The 19539-nt window shown below is 50.4% G+C and overlaps 1 protein-coding gene across 1 annotated transcript; it reads left to right on the top strand.

The window, feature by feature from the left end:
- Positions 1 to 12517: 12517 nt before the first annotated feature.
- On the top strand, positions 12518 to 17893 carry LOC129507620 (mucin-2-like; the record flags this gene model as incomplete). The annotated part of the gene is made up of 4 exons (XM_055322180.1): positions 12518 to 13940; positions 15095 to 15311; positions 15489 to 15974; positions 17535 to 17893. Coding segments are annotated over exons 1-4 (2296 nt in total), but the record flags the coding sequence as incomplete, so codon positions are not given.
- Between the last annotated feature and the right edge of the window lie 1646 nt (positions 17894 to 19539).

Genomic DNA, 19539 nt, shown 5'->3' with positions numbered 1-19539 from the left:
AACAGTGTCTCCAGACGTGACCACTTCAGCAGCTTCTACAGATGTGACCACATCCACCGGCTGGCCAGAAGCGAGCACGTCAATAGCTTCTCCGGACAAGACCACATCAACAGTGTCTCCAGATGTGACCCCATCAACATCATATCCAGACAGGACCACATCAGCTGCTTCTCCAGATGTGACCACATCAACTGCCTGGCCAGAAGCGAGCATGTCAACAGCTTCTCCGGACATGACCACATCAACAGTATTTCCAGACAGGACCACTTCAGCAGCTTCTCCAAAAGTGACCACAGCAACAGCGTCTCCAGACACCAGCACATCAACAACTCCAGACGTGACCACATCAAGAGCCTCTCCAGATGCAAACACATCAACAGCGGACTTGACCACATCAACAGTATCTCCAGACAGGACCACATTAACAGTGTCTCCAGACACCAGCATATCAACAGCTTCTCCAGATATGACCACATCAACAATGTCTCCTCCAGATGGGACCACATCAACTCCCTGGCCAGAAGCAAGCACGTCAACAGCTTCTCCGGACATGACCACATCAACAGTGTCTCCAGATGGGACCACATCAGCAGCATCTTCAGAAGTGACCACATTAACAGTGTCTCCAGAAACCAGCACATCAACAGCTTACCCAGATGCAAGCACATCAACGGCTTCTCCAGACACGTTAACAGTGTCTCCAGATGGGACCACATCAGCAGCTGCTCCAGATATGAGCACATCACCAGCTTCTCCAGATGTGACCACATCCACTGCCTGGCCAGAAGCGAGCACATTAACAGCTTCTCCAGATGTGACCATATCAACGGTGTCTCCAGACGTGACCACATCAACAAAGTCTCCAGACGGGACCACATCAACATCATCTCCAGATGGGACCACATCAACAGAATCTCTAGAAGGGACCACATCAACAGCCTGGGCAGATGCAAGCACATCAACAGCTTCTCCAGACATGAGCACGTCAACAGTGTCTTCAGACATGATCACCTCAACAGCTTCTCCAGATGCGACCACATCAACAGTGTCTCCAGACGGGACCACATTAACAGTGTTTCCAGACACCAGTACATCAACAGCTTCTCCAGATGTGAGCACATCAACATCTTCTCCAGGCAGGACCACATTCACAGTGTCTCCAGACACCAGCACATCAACAGCTTCTCCAGATATGACCACATCAACAGTGTCTCCAGATATGACCACATCAGCATCGTCTCCAGCTGGGACCACATCATCAGCTGTTCCAGACGCGACCACATCAACCACTTCTCCAGACGTGACCACATCAACAGAGTCTCCAGAAGGCACCACATCAACAGCCTGGCCAGACGCAAGCACATCAACAGCTTCTCCAGACATGAGCACATCAACATTGTCTCCAGACATGATCACATCAACAGCTTCTCCAGATGTGACCACATCACCAGTTTCTCCAGATGTGACCACATCAACTGCCTGGCCAGAAGCAAGCACGTCAACAGCTTCTCCGGACATGACCACATCAACAGTGTCTCCAGACCGGACCACATTAACAGTGTTTCCAGATACCAGCACATCAACAGCTTCTCCCAATATGACCACATCAACAGAGTCTCCAGAAGGGACCACATCAACAGCCTGGCCAGATGTGAGCACATCAACAGTTTCTCCAGACATGAGCACGTCAACAGTGTCTCCAGACCGGACCACATTAACAGTGTTTCCAGATACCAGCACATCAACAGCTTCTCCCAATATGACCACATCAACAGAGTCTCCAGAAGGGACCACATCAACAGCCTGGCCAGATGTGAGCACATCAACAGCTTCTCCAGACATGAGCACATCAACAGTGTCTCCAGACACCAGCACATCAACAACTTCTCCAGATGCGACCACATCAACAGTGTCTCCAGACACCAGCACATCAACAGCTTCTACAGATATGACCACATCAACAGAGTCTCCAGAAGGGACCACATCAACAGCCTGGCCAGATGTGAGCACATCAACAGTTTCTCCAGACATGAGCACGTCAACAGTGTCTCCAGACCGGACCACATTAACAGTGTTTCCAGATACCAGCACATCAACAGCTTCTCCCAATACAACCACATCAACAGAGTCTCCAGAAGGGACCACATCAACAGCCTGGCCAGATGTGAGCACATCAACAGCTTCTCCAGACATGAGCACATCAACAGTGTCTCCAGACACCAGCACATCAACAACTTCTCCAGATGCGACCACATCAACAGTGTCTCCAGACACCAGCACATCAACAGCTTCTACAGATATGACCACATCAACAGTGTCCCCAGATGGGACCACATCAACATCGTTTCCAGACGGGACCACATCATCAGCTGCTCCAGACACAACCACATCAACCACTTCTCCAGACGGGACCACATTAACAGTGTTTCCAGACACCAGCACATCAACAGCTTCTCCAGATGTGAGCACATCAACAGCTTCTCCAGACAGGACCACATCAACAGTGTCTCCAGACGTGACCACTTCAGCAGCTTCTACAGATGTGACCACATCCACCGGCTGGCCAGAAGCGAGCACGTCAATAGCTTCTCCGGACAAGACCACATCAACAGTGTCTCCAGATGTGACCCCATCAACATCATATCCAGACAGGACCACATCAGCTGCTTCTCCAGATGTGACCACATCAACTGCCTGGCCAGAAGCGAGCATGTCAACAGCTTCTCCGGACATGACCACATCAACAGTATTTCCAGACAGGACCACTTCAGCAGCTTCTCCAAAAGTGACCACAGCAACAGCGTCTCCAGACACCAGCACATCAACAACTCCAGACGTGACCACATCAAGAGCCTCTCCAGATGCAAACACATCAACAGCGGACTTGACCACATCAACAGTATCTCCAGACAGGACCACATTAACAGTGTCTCCAGACACCAGCATATCAACAGCTTCTCCAGATATGACCACATCAACAATGTCTCCTCCAGATGGGACCACATCAACTCCCTGGCCAGAAGCAAGCACGTCAACAGCTTCTCCGGACATGACCACATCAACAGTGTCTCCAGATGGGACCACATCAGCAGCATCTTCAGAAGTGACCACATTAACAGTGTCTCCAGAAACCAGCACATCAACAGCTTACCCAGATGCAAGCACATCAACGGCTTCTCCAGACACGTTAACAGTGTCTCCAGATGGGACCACATCAGCAGCTGCTCCAGATATGAGCACATCACCAGCTTCTCCAGATGTGACCACATCCACTGCCTGGCCAGAAGCGAGCACATTAACAGCTTCTCCAGATGTGACCATATCAACGGTGTCTCCAGACGTGACCACATCAACAAAGTCTCCAGACGGGACCACATCAACATCATCTCCAGATGGGACCACATCAACAGAATCTCTAGAAGGGACCACATCAACAGCCTGGGCAGATGCAAGCACATCAACAGCTTCTCCAGACATGAGCACGTCAACAGTGTCTTCAGACATGATCACCTCAACAGCTTCTCCAGATGCGACCACATCAACAGTGTCTCCAGACGGGACCACATTAACAGTGTTTCCAGACACCAGTACATCAACAGCTTCTCCAGATGTGAGCACATCAACATCTTCTCCAGGCAGGACCACATTCACAGTGTCTCCAGACACCAGCACATCAACAGCTTCTCCAGATATGACCACATCAACAGTGTCTCCAGATATGACCACATCAGCATCGTCTCCAGCTGGGACCACATCATCAGCTGTTCCAGACGCGACCACATCAACCACTTCTCCAGACGTGACCACATCAACAGAGTCTCCAGAAGGCACCACATCAACAGCCTGGCCAGACGCAAGCACATCAACAGCTTCTCCAGACATGAGCACATCAACATTGTCTCCAGACATGATCACATCAACAGCTTCTCCAGATGTGACCACATCACCAGTTTCTCCAGATGTGACCACATCAACTGCCTGGCCAGAAGCAAGCACGTCAACAGCTTCTCCGGACATGACCACATCAACAGTGTCTCCAGACCGGACCACATTAACAGTGTTTCCAGATACCAGCACATCAACAGCTTCTCCCAATATGACCACATCAACAGAGTCTCCAGAAGGGACCACATCAACAGCCTGGCCAGATGTGAGCACATCAACAGTTTCTCCAGACATGAGCACGTCAACAGTGTCTCCAGACCGGACCACATTAACAGTGTTTCCAGATACCAGCACATCAACAGCTTCTCCCAATATGACCACATCAACAGAGTCTCCAGAAGGGACCACATCAACAGCCTGGCCAGATGTGAGCACATCAACAGCTTCTCCAGACATGAGCACATCAACAGTGTCTCCAGACACCAGCACATCAACAACTTCTCCAGATGCGACCACATCAACAGTGTCTCCAGACACCAGCACATCAACAGCTTCTACAGATATGACCACATCAACAGAGTCTCCAGAAGGGACCACATCAACAGCCTGGCCAGATGTGAGCACATCAACAGTTTCTCCAGACATGAGCACGTCAACAGTGTCTCCAGACCGGACCACATTAACAGTGTTTCCAGATACCAGCACATCAACAGCTTCTCCCAATACAACCACATCAACAGAGTCTCCAGAAGGGACCACATCAACAGCCTGGCCAGATGTGAGCACATCAACAGCTTCTCCAGACATGAGCACATCAACAGTGTCTCCAGACACCAGCACATCAACAACTTCTCCAGATGCGACCACATCAACAGTGTCTCCAGACACCAGCACATCAACAGCTTCTACAGATATGACCACATCAACAGTGTCCCCAGATGGGACCACATCAACATCGTTTCCAGACGGGACCACATCATCAGCTGCTCCAGACACAACCACATCAACCACTTCTCCAGACGGGACCACATTAACAGTGTTTCCAGACACCAGCACATCAACAGCTTCTCCAGATGTGAGCACATCAACAGCTTCTCCAGACAGGACCACATCAACAGTGTCTCCAGACGTGACCACTTCAGCAGCTTCTACAGATGTGACCACATCCACCGGCTGGCCAGAAGCGAGCACGTCAATAGCTTCTCCGGACAAGACCACATCAACAGTGTCTCCAGATGTGACCCCATCAACATCATATCCAGACAGGACCACATCAGCTGCTTCTCCAGATGTGACCACATCAACTGCCTGGCCAGAAGCGAGCATGTCAACAGCTTCTCCGGACATGACCACATCAACAGTATTTCCAGACAGGACCACTTCAGCAGCTTCTCCAAAAGTGACCACAGCAACAGCGTCTCCAGACACCAGCACATCAACAACTCCAGACGTGACCACATCAAGAGCCTCTCCAGATGCAAACACATCAACAGCGGACTTGACCACATCAACAGTATCTCCAGACAGGACCACATTAACAGTGTCTCCAGACACCAGCATATCAACAGCTTCTCCAGATATGACCACATCAACAATGTCTCCTCCAGATGGGACCACATCAACTCCCTGGCCAGAAGCAAGCACGTCAACAGCTTCTCCGGACATGACCACATCAACAGTGTCTCCAGATGGGACCACATCAGCAGCATCTTCAGAAGTGACCACATTAACAGTGTCTCCAGAAACCAGCACATCAACAGCTTACCCAGATGCAAGCACATCAACGGCTTCTCCAGACACGTTAACAGTGTCTCCAGATGGGACCACATCAGCAGCTGCTCCAGATATGAGCACATCACCAGCTTCTCCAGATGTGACCACATCCACTGCCTGGCCAGAAGCGAGCACATTAACAGCTTCTCCAGATGTGACCATATCAACGGTGTCTCCAGACGTGACCACATCAACAAAGTCTCCAGACGGGACCACATCAACATCATCTCCAGATGGGACCACATCAACAGAATCTCTAGAAGGGACCACATCAACAGCCTGGGCAGATGCAAGCACATCAACAGCTTCTCCAGACATGAGCACGTCAACAGTGTCTTCAGACATGATCACCTCAACAGCTTCTCCAGATGCGACCACATCAACAGTGTCTCCAGACGGGACCACATTAACAGTGTTTCCAGACACCAGTACATCAACAGCTTCTCCAGATGTGAGCACATCAACATCTTCTCCAGGCAGGACCACATTCACAGTGTCTCCAGACACCAGCACATCAACAGCTTCTCCAGATATGACCACATCAACAGTGTCTCCAGATATGACCACATCAGCATCGTCTCCAGCTGGGACCACATCATCAGCTGTTCCAGACGCGACCACATCAACCACTTCTCCAGACGTGACCACATCAACAGAGTCTCCAGAAGGCACCACATCAACAGCCTGGCCAGACGCAAGCACATCAACAGCTTCTCCAGACATGAGCACATCAACATTGTCTCCAGACATGATCACATCAACAGCTTCTCCAGATGTGACCACATCACCAGTTTCTCCAGATGTGACCACATCAACTGCCTGGCCAGAAGCAAGCACGTCAACAGCTTCTCCGGACATGACCACATCAACAGTGTCTCCAGACCGGACCACATTAACAGTGTTTCCAGATACCAGCACATCAACAGCTTCTCCCAATATGACCACATCAACAGAGTCTCCAGAAGGGACCACATCAACAGCCTGGCCAGATGTGAGCACATCAACAGTTTCTCCAGACATGAGCACGTCAACAGTGTCTCCAGACCGGACCACATTAACAGTGTTTCCAGATACCAGCACATCAACAGCTTCTCCCAATATGACCACATCAACAGAGTCTCCAGAAGGGACCACATCAACAGCCTGGCCAGATGTGAGCACATCAACAGCTTCTCCAGACATGAGCACATCAACAGTGTCTCCAGACACCAGCACATCAACAACTTCTCCAGATGCGACCACATCAACAGTGTCTCCAGACACCAGCACATCAACAGCTTCTACAGATATGACCACATCAACAGAGTCTCCAGAAGGGACCACATCAACAGCCTGGCCAGATGTGAGCACATCAACAGTTTCTCCAGACATGAGCACGTCAACAGTGTCTCCAGACCGGACCACATTAACAGTGTTTCCAGATACCAGCACATCAACAGCTTCTCCCAATACAACCACATCAACAGAGTCTCCAGAAGGGACCACATCAACAGCCTGGCCAGATGTGAGCACATCAACAGCTTCTCCAGACATGAGCACATCAACAGTGTCTCCAGACACCAGCACATCAACAACTTCTCCAGATGCGACCACATCAACAGTGTCTCCAGACACCAGCACATCAACAGCTTCTACAGATATGACCACATCAACAGTGTCCCCAGATGGGACCACATCAACATCGTTTCCAGACGGGACCACATCATCAGCTGCTCCAGACACAACCACATCAACCACTTCTCCAGACGGGACCACATTAACAGTGTTTCCAGACACCAGCACATCAACAGCTTCTCCAGATGTGAGCACATCAACAGCTTCTCCAGACAGGACCACATCAACAGTGTCTCCAGACGTGACCACTTCAGCAGCTTCTACAGATGTGACCACATCCACCGGCTGGCCAGAAGCGAGCACGTCAATAGCTTCTCCGGACAAGACCACATCAACAGTGTCTCCAGATGTGACCCCATCAACATCATATCCAGACAGGACCACATCAGCTGCTTCTCCAGATGTGACCACATCAACTGCCTGGCCAGAAGCGAGCATGTCAACAGCTTCTCCGGACATGACCACATCAACAGTATTTCCAGACAGGACCACTTCAGCAGCTTCTCCAAAAGTGACCACAGCAACAGCGTCTCCAGACACCAGCACATCAACAACTCCAGACGTGACCACATCAAGAGCCTCTCCAGATGCAAACACATCAACAGCGGACTTGACCACATCAACAGTATCTCCAGACAGGACCACATTAACAGTGTCTCCAGACACCAGCATATCAACAGCTTCTCCAGATATGACCACATCAACAATGTCTCCTCCAGATGGGACCACATCAACTCCCTGGCCAGAAGCAAGCACGTCAACAGCTTCTCCGGACATGACCACATCAACAGTGTCTCCAGATGGGACCACATCAGCAGCATCTTCAGAAGTGACCACATTAACAGTGTCTCCAGAAACCAGCACATCAACAGCTTACCCAGATGCAAGCACATCAACGGCTTCTCCAGACACGTTAACAGTGTCTCCAGATGGGACCACATCAGCAGCTGCTCCAGATATGAGCACATCACCAGCTTCTCCAGATGTGACCACATCCACTGCCTGGCCAGAAGCGAGCACATTAACAGCTTCTCCAGATGTGACCATATCAACGGTGTCTCCAGACGTGACCACATCAACAAAGTCTCCAGACGGGACCACATCAACATCATCTCCAGATGGGACCACATCAACAGAATCTCTAGAAGGGACCACATCAACAGCCTGGGCAGATGCAAGCACATCAACAGCTTCTCCAGACATGAGCACGTCAACAGTGTCTTCAGACATGATCACCTCAACAGCTTCTCCAGATGCGACCACATCAACAGTGTCTCCAGACGGGACCACATTAACAGTGTTTCCAGACACCAGTACATCAACAGCTTCTCCAGATGTGAGCACATCAACATCTTCTCCAGGCAGGACCACATTCACAGTGTCTCCAGACACCAGCACATCAACAGCTTCTCCAGATATGACCACATCAACAGTGTCTCCAGATATGACCACATCAGCATCGTCTCCAGCTGGGACCACATCATCAGCTGTTCCAGACGCGACCACATCAACCACTTCTCCAGACGTGACCACATCAACAGAGTCTCCAGAAGGCACCACATCAACAGCCTGGCCAGACGCAAGCACATCAACAGCTTCTCCAGACATGAGCACATCAACATTGTCTCCAGACATGATCACATCAACAGCTTCTCCAGATGTGACCACATCACCAGTTTCTCCAGATGTGACCACATCAACTGCCTGGCCAGAAGCAAGCACGTCAACAGCTTCTCCGGACATGACCACATCAACAGTGTCTCCAGACCGGACCACATTAACAGTGTTTCCAGATACCAGCACATCAACAGCTTCTCCCAATATGACCACATCAACAGAGTCTCCAGAAGGGACCACATCAACAGCCTGGCCAGATGTGAGCACATCAACAGTTTCTCCAGACATGAGCACGTCAACAGTGTCTCCAGACCGGACCACATTAACAGTGTTTCCAGATACCAGCACATCAACAGCTTCTCCCAATATGACCACATCAACAGAGTCTCCAGAAGGGACCACATCAACAGCCTGGCCAGATGTGAGCACATCAACAGCTTCTCCAGACATGAGCACATCAACAGTGTCTCCAGACACCAGCACATCAACAACTTCTCCAGATGCGACCACATCAACAGTGTCTCCAGACACCAGCACATCAACAGCTTCTACAGATATGACCACATCAACAGAGTCTCCAGAAGGGACCACATCAACAGCCTGGCCAGATGTGAGCACATCAACAGTTTCTCCAGACATGAGCACGTCAACAGTGTCTCCAGACCGGACCACATTAACAGTGTTTCCAGATACCAGCACATCAACAGCTTCTCCCAATACAACCACATCAACAGAGTCTCCAGAAGGGACCACATCAACAGCCTGGCCAGATGTGAGCACATCAACAGCTTCTCCAGACATGAGCACATCAACAGTGTCTCCAGACACCAGCACATCAACAACTTCTCCAGATGCGACCACATCAACAGTGTCTCCAGACACCAGCACATCAACAGCTTCTACAGATATGACCACATCAACAGTGTCCCCAGATGGGACCACATCAACATCGTTTCCAGACGGGACCACATCATCAGCTGCTCCAGACACAACCACATCAACCACTTCTCCAGACGGGACCACATTAACAGTGTTTCCAGACACCAGCACATCAACAGCTTCTCCAGATGTGAGCACATCAACAGCTTCTCCAGACAGGACCACATCAACAGTGTCTCCAGACGTGACCACTTCAGCAGCTTCTACAGATGTGACCACATCCACCGGCTGGCCAGAAGCGAGCACGTCAATAGCTTCTCCGGACAAGACCACATCAACAGTGTCTCCAGATGTGACCCCATCAACATCATATCCAGACAGGACCACATCAGCTGCTTCTCCAGATGTGACCACATCAACTGCCTGGCCAGAAGCGAGCATGTCAACAGCTTCTCCGGACATGACCACATCAACAGTATTTCCAGACAGGACCACTTCAGCAGCTTCTCCAAAAGTGACCACAGCAACAGCGTCTCCAGACACCAGCACATCAACAACTCCAGACGTGACCACATCAAGAGCCTCTCCAGATGCAAACACATCAACAGCGGACTTGACCACATCAACAGTATCTCCAGACAGGACCACATTAACAGTGTCTCCAGACACCAGCATATCAACAGCTTCTCCAGATATGACCACATCAACAATGTCTCCTCCAGATGGGACCACATCAACTCCCTGGCCAGAAGCAAGCACGTCAACAGCTTCTCCGGACATGACCACATCAACAGTGTCTCCAGATGGGACCACATCAGCAGCATCTTCAGAAGTGACCACATTAACAGTGTCTCCAGAAACCAGCACATCAACAGCTTACCCAGATGCAAGCACATCAACGGCTTCTCCAGACACGTTAACAGTGTCTCCAGATGGGACCACATCAGCAGCTGCTCCAGATATGAGCACATCACCAGCTTCTCCAGATGTGACCACATCCACTGCCTGGCCAGAAGCGAGCACATTAACAGCTTCTCCAGATGTGACCATATCAACGGTGTCTCCAGACGTGACCACATCAACAAAGTCTCCAGACGGGACCACATCAACATCATCTCCAGATGGGACCACATCAACAGAATCTCTAGAAGGGACCACATCAACAGCCTGGGCAGATGCAAGCACATCAACAGCTTCTCCAGACATGAGCACGTCAACAGTGTCTTCAGACATGATCACCTCAACAGCTTCTCCAGATGCGACCACATCAACAGTGTCTCCAGACGGGACCACATTAACAGTGTTTCCAGACACCAGTACATCAACAGCTTCTCCAGATGTGAGCACATCAACATCTTCTCCAGGCAGGACCACATTCACAGTGTCTCCAGACACCAGCACATCAACAGCTTCTCCAGATATGACCACATCAACAGTGTCTCCAGATATGACCACATCAGCATCGTCTCCAGCTGGGACCACATCATCAGCTGTTCCAGACGCGACCACATCAACCACTTCTCCAGACGTGACCACATCAACAGAGTCTCCAGAAGGCACCACATCAACAGCCTGGCCAGACGCAAGCACATCAACAGCTTCTCCAGACATGAGCACATCAACATTGTCTCCAGACATGATCACATCAACAGCTTCTCCAGATGTGACCACATCACCAGTTTCTCCAGATGTGACCACATCAACTGCCTGGCCAGAAGCAAGCACGTCAACAGCTTCTCCGGACATGACCACATCAACAGTGTCTCCAGACCGGACCACATTAACAGTGTTTCCAGATACCAGCACATCAACAGCTTCTCCCAATATGACCACATCAACAGAGTCTCCAGAAGGGACCACATCAACAGCCTGGCCAGATGTGAGCACATCAACAGTTTCTCCAGACATGAGCACGTCAACAGTGTCTCCAGACCGGACCACATTAACAGTGTTTCCAGATACCAGCACATCAACAGCTTCTCCCAATATGACCACATCAACAGAGTCTCCAGAAGGGACCACATCAACAGCCTGGCCAGATGTGAGCACATCAACAGCTTCTCCAGACATGAGCACATCAACAGTGTCTCCAGACACCAGCACATCAACAACTTCTCCAGATGCGACCACATCAACAGTGTCTCCAGACACCAGCACATCAACAGCTTCTACAGATATGACCACATCAACAGAGTCTCCAGAAGGGACCACATCAACAGCCTGGCCAGATGTGAGCACATCAACAGTTTCTCCAGACATGAGCACGTCAACAGTGTCTCCAGACCGGACCACATTAACAGTGTTTCCAGATACCAGCACATCAACAGCTTCTCCCAATACAACCACATCAACAGAGTCTCCAGAAGGGACCACATCAACAGCCTGGCCAGATGTGAGCACATCAACAGCTTCTCCAGACATGAGCACATCAACAGTGTCTCCAGACACCAGCACATCAACAACTTCTCCAGATGCGACCACATCAACAGTGTCTCCAGACACCAGCACATCAACAGCTTCTACAGATATGACCACATCAACAGTGTCCCCAGATGGGACCACATCAACATCGTTTCCAGACGGGACCACATCATCAGCTGCTCCAGACACAACCACATCAACCACTTCTCCAGACGGGACCACATTAACAGTGTTTCCAGACACCAGCACATCAACAGCTTCTCCAGATGTGAGCACATCAACAGCTTCTCCAGACAGGACCACATCAACAGTGTCTCCAGACGTGACCACTTCAGCAGCTTCTACAGATGTGACCACATCCACCGGCTGGCCAGAAGCGAGCACGTCAATAGCTTCTCCGGACAAGACCACATCAACAGTGTCTCCAGATGTGACCCCATCAACATCATATCCAGACAGGACCACATCAGCTGCTTCTCCAGATGTGACCACATCAACTGCCTGGCCAGAAGCGAGCATGTCAACAGCTTCTCCGGACATGACCACATCAACAGTATTTCCAGACAGGACCACTTCAGCAGCTTCTCCAAAAGTGACCACAGCAACAGCGTCTCCAGACACCAGCACATCAACAACTCCAGACGTGACCACATCAAGAGCCTCTCCAGATGCAAACACATCAACAGCGGACTTGACCACATCAACAGTATCTCCAGACAGGACCACATTAACAGTGTCTCCAGACACCAGCATATCAACAGCTTCTCCAGATATGACCACATCAACAATGTCTCCTCCAGATGGGACCACATCAACTCCCTGGCCAGAAGCAAGCACGTCAACAGCTTCTCCGGACATGACCACATCAACAGTGTCTCCAGATGGGACCACATCAGCAGCATCTTCAGAAGTGACCACATTAACAGTGTCTCCAGAAACCAGCACATCAACAGCTTACCCAGATGCAAGCACATCAACGGCTTCTCCAGACACGTTAACAGTGTCTCCAGATGGGACCACATCAGCAGCTGCTCCAGATATGAGCACATCACCAGCTTCTCCAGATGTGACCACATCCACTGCCTGGCCAGAAGCGAGCACATTAACAGCTTCTCCAGATGTGACCATATCAACGGTGTCTCCAGACGTGACCACATCAACAAAGTCTCCAGACGGGACCACATCAACATCATCTCCAGATGGGACCACATCAACAGAATCTCTAGAAGGGACCACATCAACAGCCTGGGCAGATGCAAGCACATCAACAGCTTCTCCAGACATGAGCACGTCAACAGTGTCTTCAGACATGATCACCTCAACAGCTTCTCCAGATGCGACCACATCAACAGTGTCTCCAGACGGGACCACATTAACAGTGTTTCCAGACACCAGTACATCAACAGCTTCTCCAGATGTGAGCACATCAACATCTTCTCCAGGCAGGACCACATTCACAGTGTCTCCAGACACCAGCACATCAACAGCTTCTCCAGATATGACCACATCAACAGTGTCTCCAGATATGACCACATCAGCATCGTCTCCAGCTGGGACCACATCATCAGCTGTTCCAGACGCGACCACATCAACCACTTCTCCAGACGTGACCACATCAACAGAGTCTCCAGAAGGCACCACATCAACAGCCTGGCCAGACGCAAGCACATCAACAGCTTCTCCAGACATGAGCACATCAACATTGTCTCCAGACATGATCACATCAACAGCTTCTCCAGATGTGACCACATCACCAGTTTCTCCAGATGTGACCACATCAACTGCCTGGCCAGAAGCAAGCACGTCAACAGCTTCTCCGGACATGACCACATCAACAGTGTCTCCAGACCGGACCACATTAACAGTGTTTCCAGATACCAGCACATCAACAGCTTCTCCCAATATGACCACATCAACAGAGTCTCCAGAAGGGACCACATCAACAGCCTGGCCAGATGTGAGCACATCAACAGTTTCTCCAGACATGAGCACGTCAACAGTGTCTCCAGACCGGACCACATTAACAGTGTTTCCAGATACCAGCACATCAACAGCTTCTCCCAATATGACCACATCAACAGAGTCTCCAGAAGGGACCACATCAACAGCCTGGCCAGATGTGAGCACATCAACAGCTTCTCCAGACATGAGCACATCAACAGTGTCTCCAGACACCAGCACATCAACAACTTCTCCAGATGCGACCACATCAACAGTGTCTCCAGACACCAGCACATCAACAGCTTCTACAGATATGACCACATCAACAGAGTCTCCAGAAGGGACCACATCAACAGCCTGGCCAGATGTGAGCACATCAACAGTTTCTCCAGACATGAGCACGTCAACAGTGTCTCCAGACCGGACCACATTAACAGTGTTTCCAGATACCAGCACATCAACAGCTTCTCCCAATACAACCACATCAACAGAGTCTCCAGAAGGGACCACATCAACAGCCTGGCCAGATGTGAGCACATCAACAGCTTCTCCAGACATGAGCACATCAACAGTGTCTCCAGACACCAGCACATCAACAACTTCTCCAGATGCGACCACATCAACAGTGTCTCCAGACACCAGCACATCAACAGCTTCTACAGATATGACCACATCAACAGTGTCCCCAGATGGGACCACATCAACATCGTTTCCAGACGGGACCACATCATCAGCTGCTCCAGACACAACCACATCAACCACTTCTCCAGACGGGACCACATTAACAGTGTTTCCAGACACCAGCACATCAACAGCTTCTCCAGATGTGAGCACATCAACAGCTTCTCCAGACAGGACCACATCAACAGTGTCTCCAGACGTGACCACTTCAGCAGCTTCTACAGATGTGACCACATCCACCGGCTGGCCAGAAGCGAGCACGTCAATAGCTTCTCCGGACAAGACCACATCAACAGTGTCTCCAGATGTGACCCCATCAACATCATATCCAGACAGGACCACATCAGCTGCTTCTCCAGATGTGACCACATCAACTGCCTGGCCAGAAGCGAGCATGTCAACAGCTTCTCCGGACATGACCACATCAACAGTATTTCCAGACAGGACCACTTCAGCAGCTTCTCCAAAAGTGACCACAGCAACAGCGTCTCCAGACACCAGCACATCAACAACTCCAGACGTGACCACATCAAGAGCCTCTCCAGATGCAAACACATCAACAGCGGACTTGACCACATCAACAGTATCTCCAGACAGGACCACATTAACAGTGTCTCCAGACACCAGCATATCAACAGCTTCTCCAGATATGACCACATCAACAATGTCTCCTCCAGATGGGACCACATCAACTCCCTGGCCAGAAGCAAGCACGTCAACAGCTTCTCCGGACATGACCACATCAACAGTGTCTCCAGATGGGACCACATCAGCAGCATCTTCAGAAGTGACCACATTAACAGTGTCTCCAGAAACCAGCACATCAACAGCTTACCCAGATGCAAGCACATCAACGGCTTCTCCAGACACGTTAACAGTGTCTCCAGATGGGACCACATCAGCAGCTGCTCCAGATATGAGCACATCACCAGCTTCTCCAGATGTGACCACATCCACTGCCTGGCCAGAAGCGAGCACATTAACAGCTTCTCCAGATGTGACCATATCAACGGTGTCTCCAGACGTGACCACATCAACAAAGTCTCCAGACGGGACCACATCAACATCATCTCCAGATGGGACCACATCAACAGAATCTCTAGAAGGGACCACATCAACAGCCTGGGCAGATGCAAGCACATCAACAGCTTCTCCAGACATGAGCACGTCAACAGTGTCTTCAGACATGATCACCTCAACAGCTTCTCCAGATGCGACCACATCAACAGTGTCTCCAGACGGGACCACATTAACAGTGTTTCCAGACACCAGTACATCAACAGCTTCTCCAGATGTGAGCACATCAACATCTTCTCCAGGCAGGACCACATTCACAGTGTCTCCAGACACCAGCACATCAACAGCTTCTCCAGATATGACCACATCAACAGTGTCTCCAGATATGACCACATCAGCATCGTCTCCAGCTGGGACCACATCATCAGCTGTTCCAGACGCGACCACATCAACCACTTCTCCAGACGTGACCACATCAACAGAGTCTCCAGAAGGCACCACATCAACAGCCTGGCCAGACGCAAGCACATCAACAGCTTCTCCAGACATGAGCACATCAACATTGTCTCCAGACATGATCACATCAACAGCTTCTCCAGATGTGACCACATCACCAGTTTCTCCAGATGTGACCACATCAACTGCCTGGCCAGAAGCAAGCACGTCAACAGCTTCTCCGGACATGACCACATCAACAGTGTCTCCAGACCGGACCACATTAACAGTGTTTCCAGATACCAGCACATCAACAGCTTCTCCCAATATGACCACATCAACAGAGTCTCCAGAAGGGACCACATCAACAGCCTGGCCAGATGTGAGCACATCAACAGTTTCTCCAGACATGAGCACGTCAACAGTGTCTCCAGACCGGACCACATTAACAGTGTTTCCAGATACCAGCACATCAACAGCTTCTCCCAATATGACCACATCAACAGAGTCTCCAGAAGGGACCACATCAACAGCCTGGCCAGATGTGAGCACATCAACAGCTTCTCCAGACATGAGCACATCAACAGTGTCTCCAGACACCAGCACATCAACAACTTCTCCAGATGCGACCACATCAACAGTGTCTCCAGACACCAGCACATCAACAGCTTCTACAGATATGACCACATCAACAGAGTCTCCAGAAGGGACCACATCAACAGCCTGGCCAGATGTGAGCACATCAACAGTTTCTCCAGACATGAGCACGTCAACAGTGTCTCCAGACCGGACCACATTAACAGTGTTTCCAGATACCAGCACATCAACAGCTTCTCCCAATACAACCACATCAACAGAGTCTCCAGAAGGGACCACATCAACAGCCTGGCCAGATGTGAGCACATCAACAGCTTCTCCAGACATGAGCACATCAACAGTGTCTCCAGACACCAGCACATCAACAACTTCTCCAGATGCGACCACATCAACAGTGTCTCCAGACACCAGCACATCAACAGCTTCTACAGATATGACCACATCAACAGTGTCCCCAGATGGGACCACATCAACATCGTTTCCAGACGGGACCACATCATCAGCTGCTCCAGACACAACCACATCAACCACTTCTCCAGACGGGACCACATTAACAGTGTTTCCAGACACCAGCACATCAACAGCTTCTCCAGATGTGAGCACATCAACAGCTTCTCCAGACAGGACCACATCAACAGTGTCTCCAGACGTGACCACTTCAGCAGCTTCTACAGATGTGACCACATCCACCGGCTGGCCAGAAGCGAGCACGTCAATAGCTTCTCCGGACAAGACCACATCAACAGTGTCTCCAGATGTGACCCCATCAACATCATATCCAGACAGGACCACATCAGCTGCTTCTCCAGATGTGACCACATCAACTGCCTGGCCAGAAGCGAGCATGTCAACAGCTTCTCCGGACATGACCACATCAACAGTATTTCCAGACAGGACCACTTCAGCAGCTTCTCCAAAAGTGACCACAGCAACAGCGTCTCCAGACACCAGCACATCAACAACTCCAGACGTGACCACATCAAGAGCCTCTCCAGATGCAAACACATCAACAGCGGACTTGACCACATCAACAGTATCTCCAGACAGGACCACATTAACAGTGTCTCCAGACACCAGCATATCAACAGCTTCTCCAGATATGACCACATCAACAATGTCTCCTCCAGATGGGACCACATCAACTCCCTGGCCAGAAGCAAGCACGTCAACAGCTTCTCCGGACATGACCACATCAACAGTGTCTCCAGATGGGACCACAACATCAGACAGCATCTTCAGAAGTGACCACATTAACAGTGTCTCCAGAAACCAGCACATCAACAGCTTACCCAGATGCAAGCACATCAACGGCTTCTCCAGAGCACGTTAACAGTGTCTCCAGATGGGACCACATCAACAGCTGCTCCAGATATCAGCACATCACCAGCTTCTCCAATGTGACCACATCAACAGCTCCAGAAGGACCACATAACAGCCTGCCAGATGTGAGCACATCAACAGCTTCTCCAGACATGAGCACATCAACAGTGTCTCCAGACACGCACATCAACAACTTCTCCAGATGCGACCACATCAACAGTGTCTCCAGACGGACCACACATCAACAGCTCTACAGATATGACCACATCAACAGAGTCTCCAGAAGGGACCACATCAACAGCCTGGCCAGATGTGAGCACATCAACAGCTTCTCCAGACATGAGCACGTCAACAGTGTCTCCAGACAGGACCACATTAACAGTGTTCCAGATACCAGCACATCAACAGCTTCTCCAATACGAGACCACATCAACAGAGTCTCCAGAAGGGACCACATCAACAGCCTGGCCAGATGTGAGCACATCAACAGCTTCTCCAGACATGAGCACATCAACAGTGTCTCCAGACACCAGCACATCAACAACTTCTCCAGATGCGACCACATCAACAGTGTCTCCAGACACCAGCACATCAACAGCTTCTACAGATATGACCACATCAACAGTGTCCCCAGATGGGACCACATCAACATCGTTTCCAGACGGGACCACATCATCAGCTGCTCCAGACACGACCACATCAACCACTTCTCCAGACGGGACCACATTAACAGTGTTCCAGACACCAGCACATCAACAGCTTCTCCAGATGTGAGCACATCAACAGCTTCTCCAGACAGGACCACATCAACAGTGTCTCCAGACGTGACCACTTCAGCAGCTTCTACAGATGTGACCACATCAACCGGCTGGCCAGAAGCGAGCACATTAACAGCTTCTCCAGACGTGACCACATCAACAGTGTCTCCAGATGGGACCACATCATCAGGTTCTCCAGATGCCAGCACATCAACAATGTCTCCAGACGTGACCACATTAACAGTGTCTCCAGACACGGACCACATCAACAGCTGCTCCAGACATCACCACATCAGCAGCTTCTCCAGACAGGACCACTTCAGCAGCTTCTCCAGACTTGACCACATCAACAGCATCTCCAGACACCAGCACATCAACAACAATTCCAGACAGGACCACATCAACAGCCTGGCCAGATGCGAGCACATCAACAGCTTCTCCAGACACGAGCACATCAACAATGTCTACAGATGTGAGCACATTAACAGTGTCTCCAGACACGAGCACATCAACAGCTTCTCCAGACATGACCACATCAACCGTGTCTGCAGTCGGACTACATCAGCAGCTTCACTAGGTGCGACCACATTACCAGCAACTC

Source organism: Nyctereutes procyonoides, unplaced genomic scaffold (assembly GCF_905146905.1).
Source record: "Nyctereutes procyonoides isolate TBG_1078 unplaced genomic scaffold, NYPRO_anot_genome, whole genome shotgun sequence".
NCBI lineage: Eukaryota > Metazoa > Chordata > Mammalia > Carnivora > Canidae > Nyctereutes > Nyctereutes procyonoides.
The sequence above is the reverse complement of the archived record's forward strand: the minus strand, read 5'-3'. Positions and strand labels throughout refer to the sequence as shown.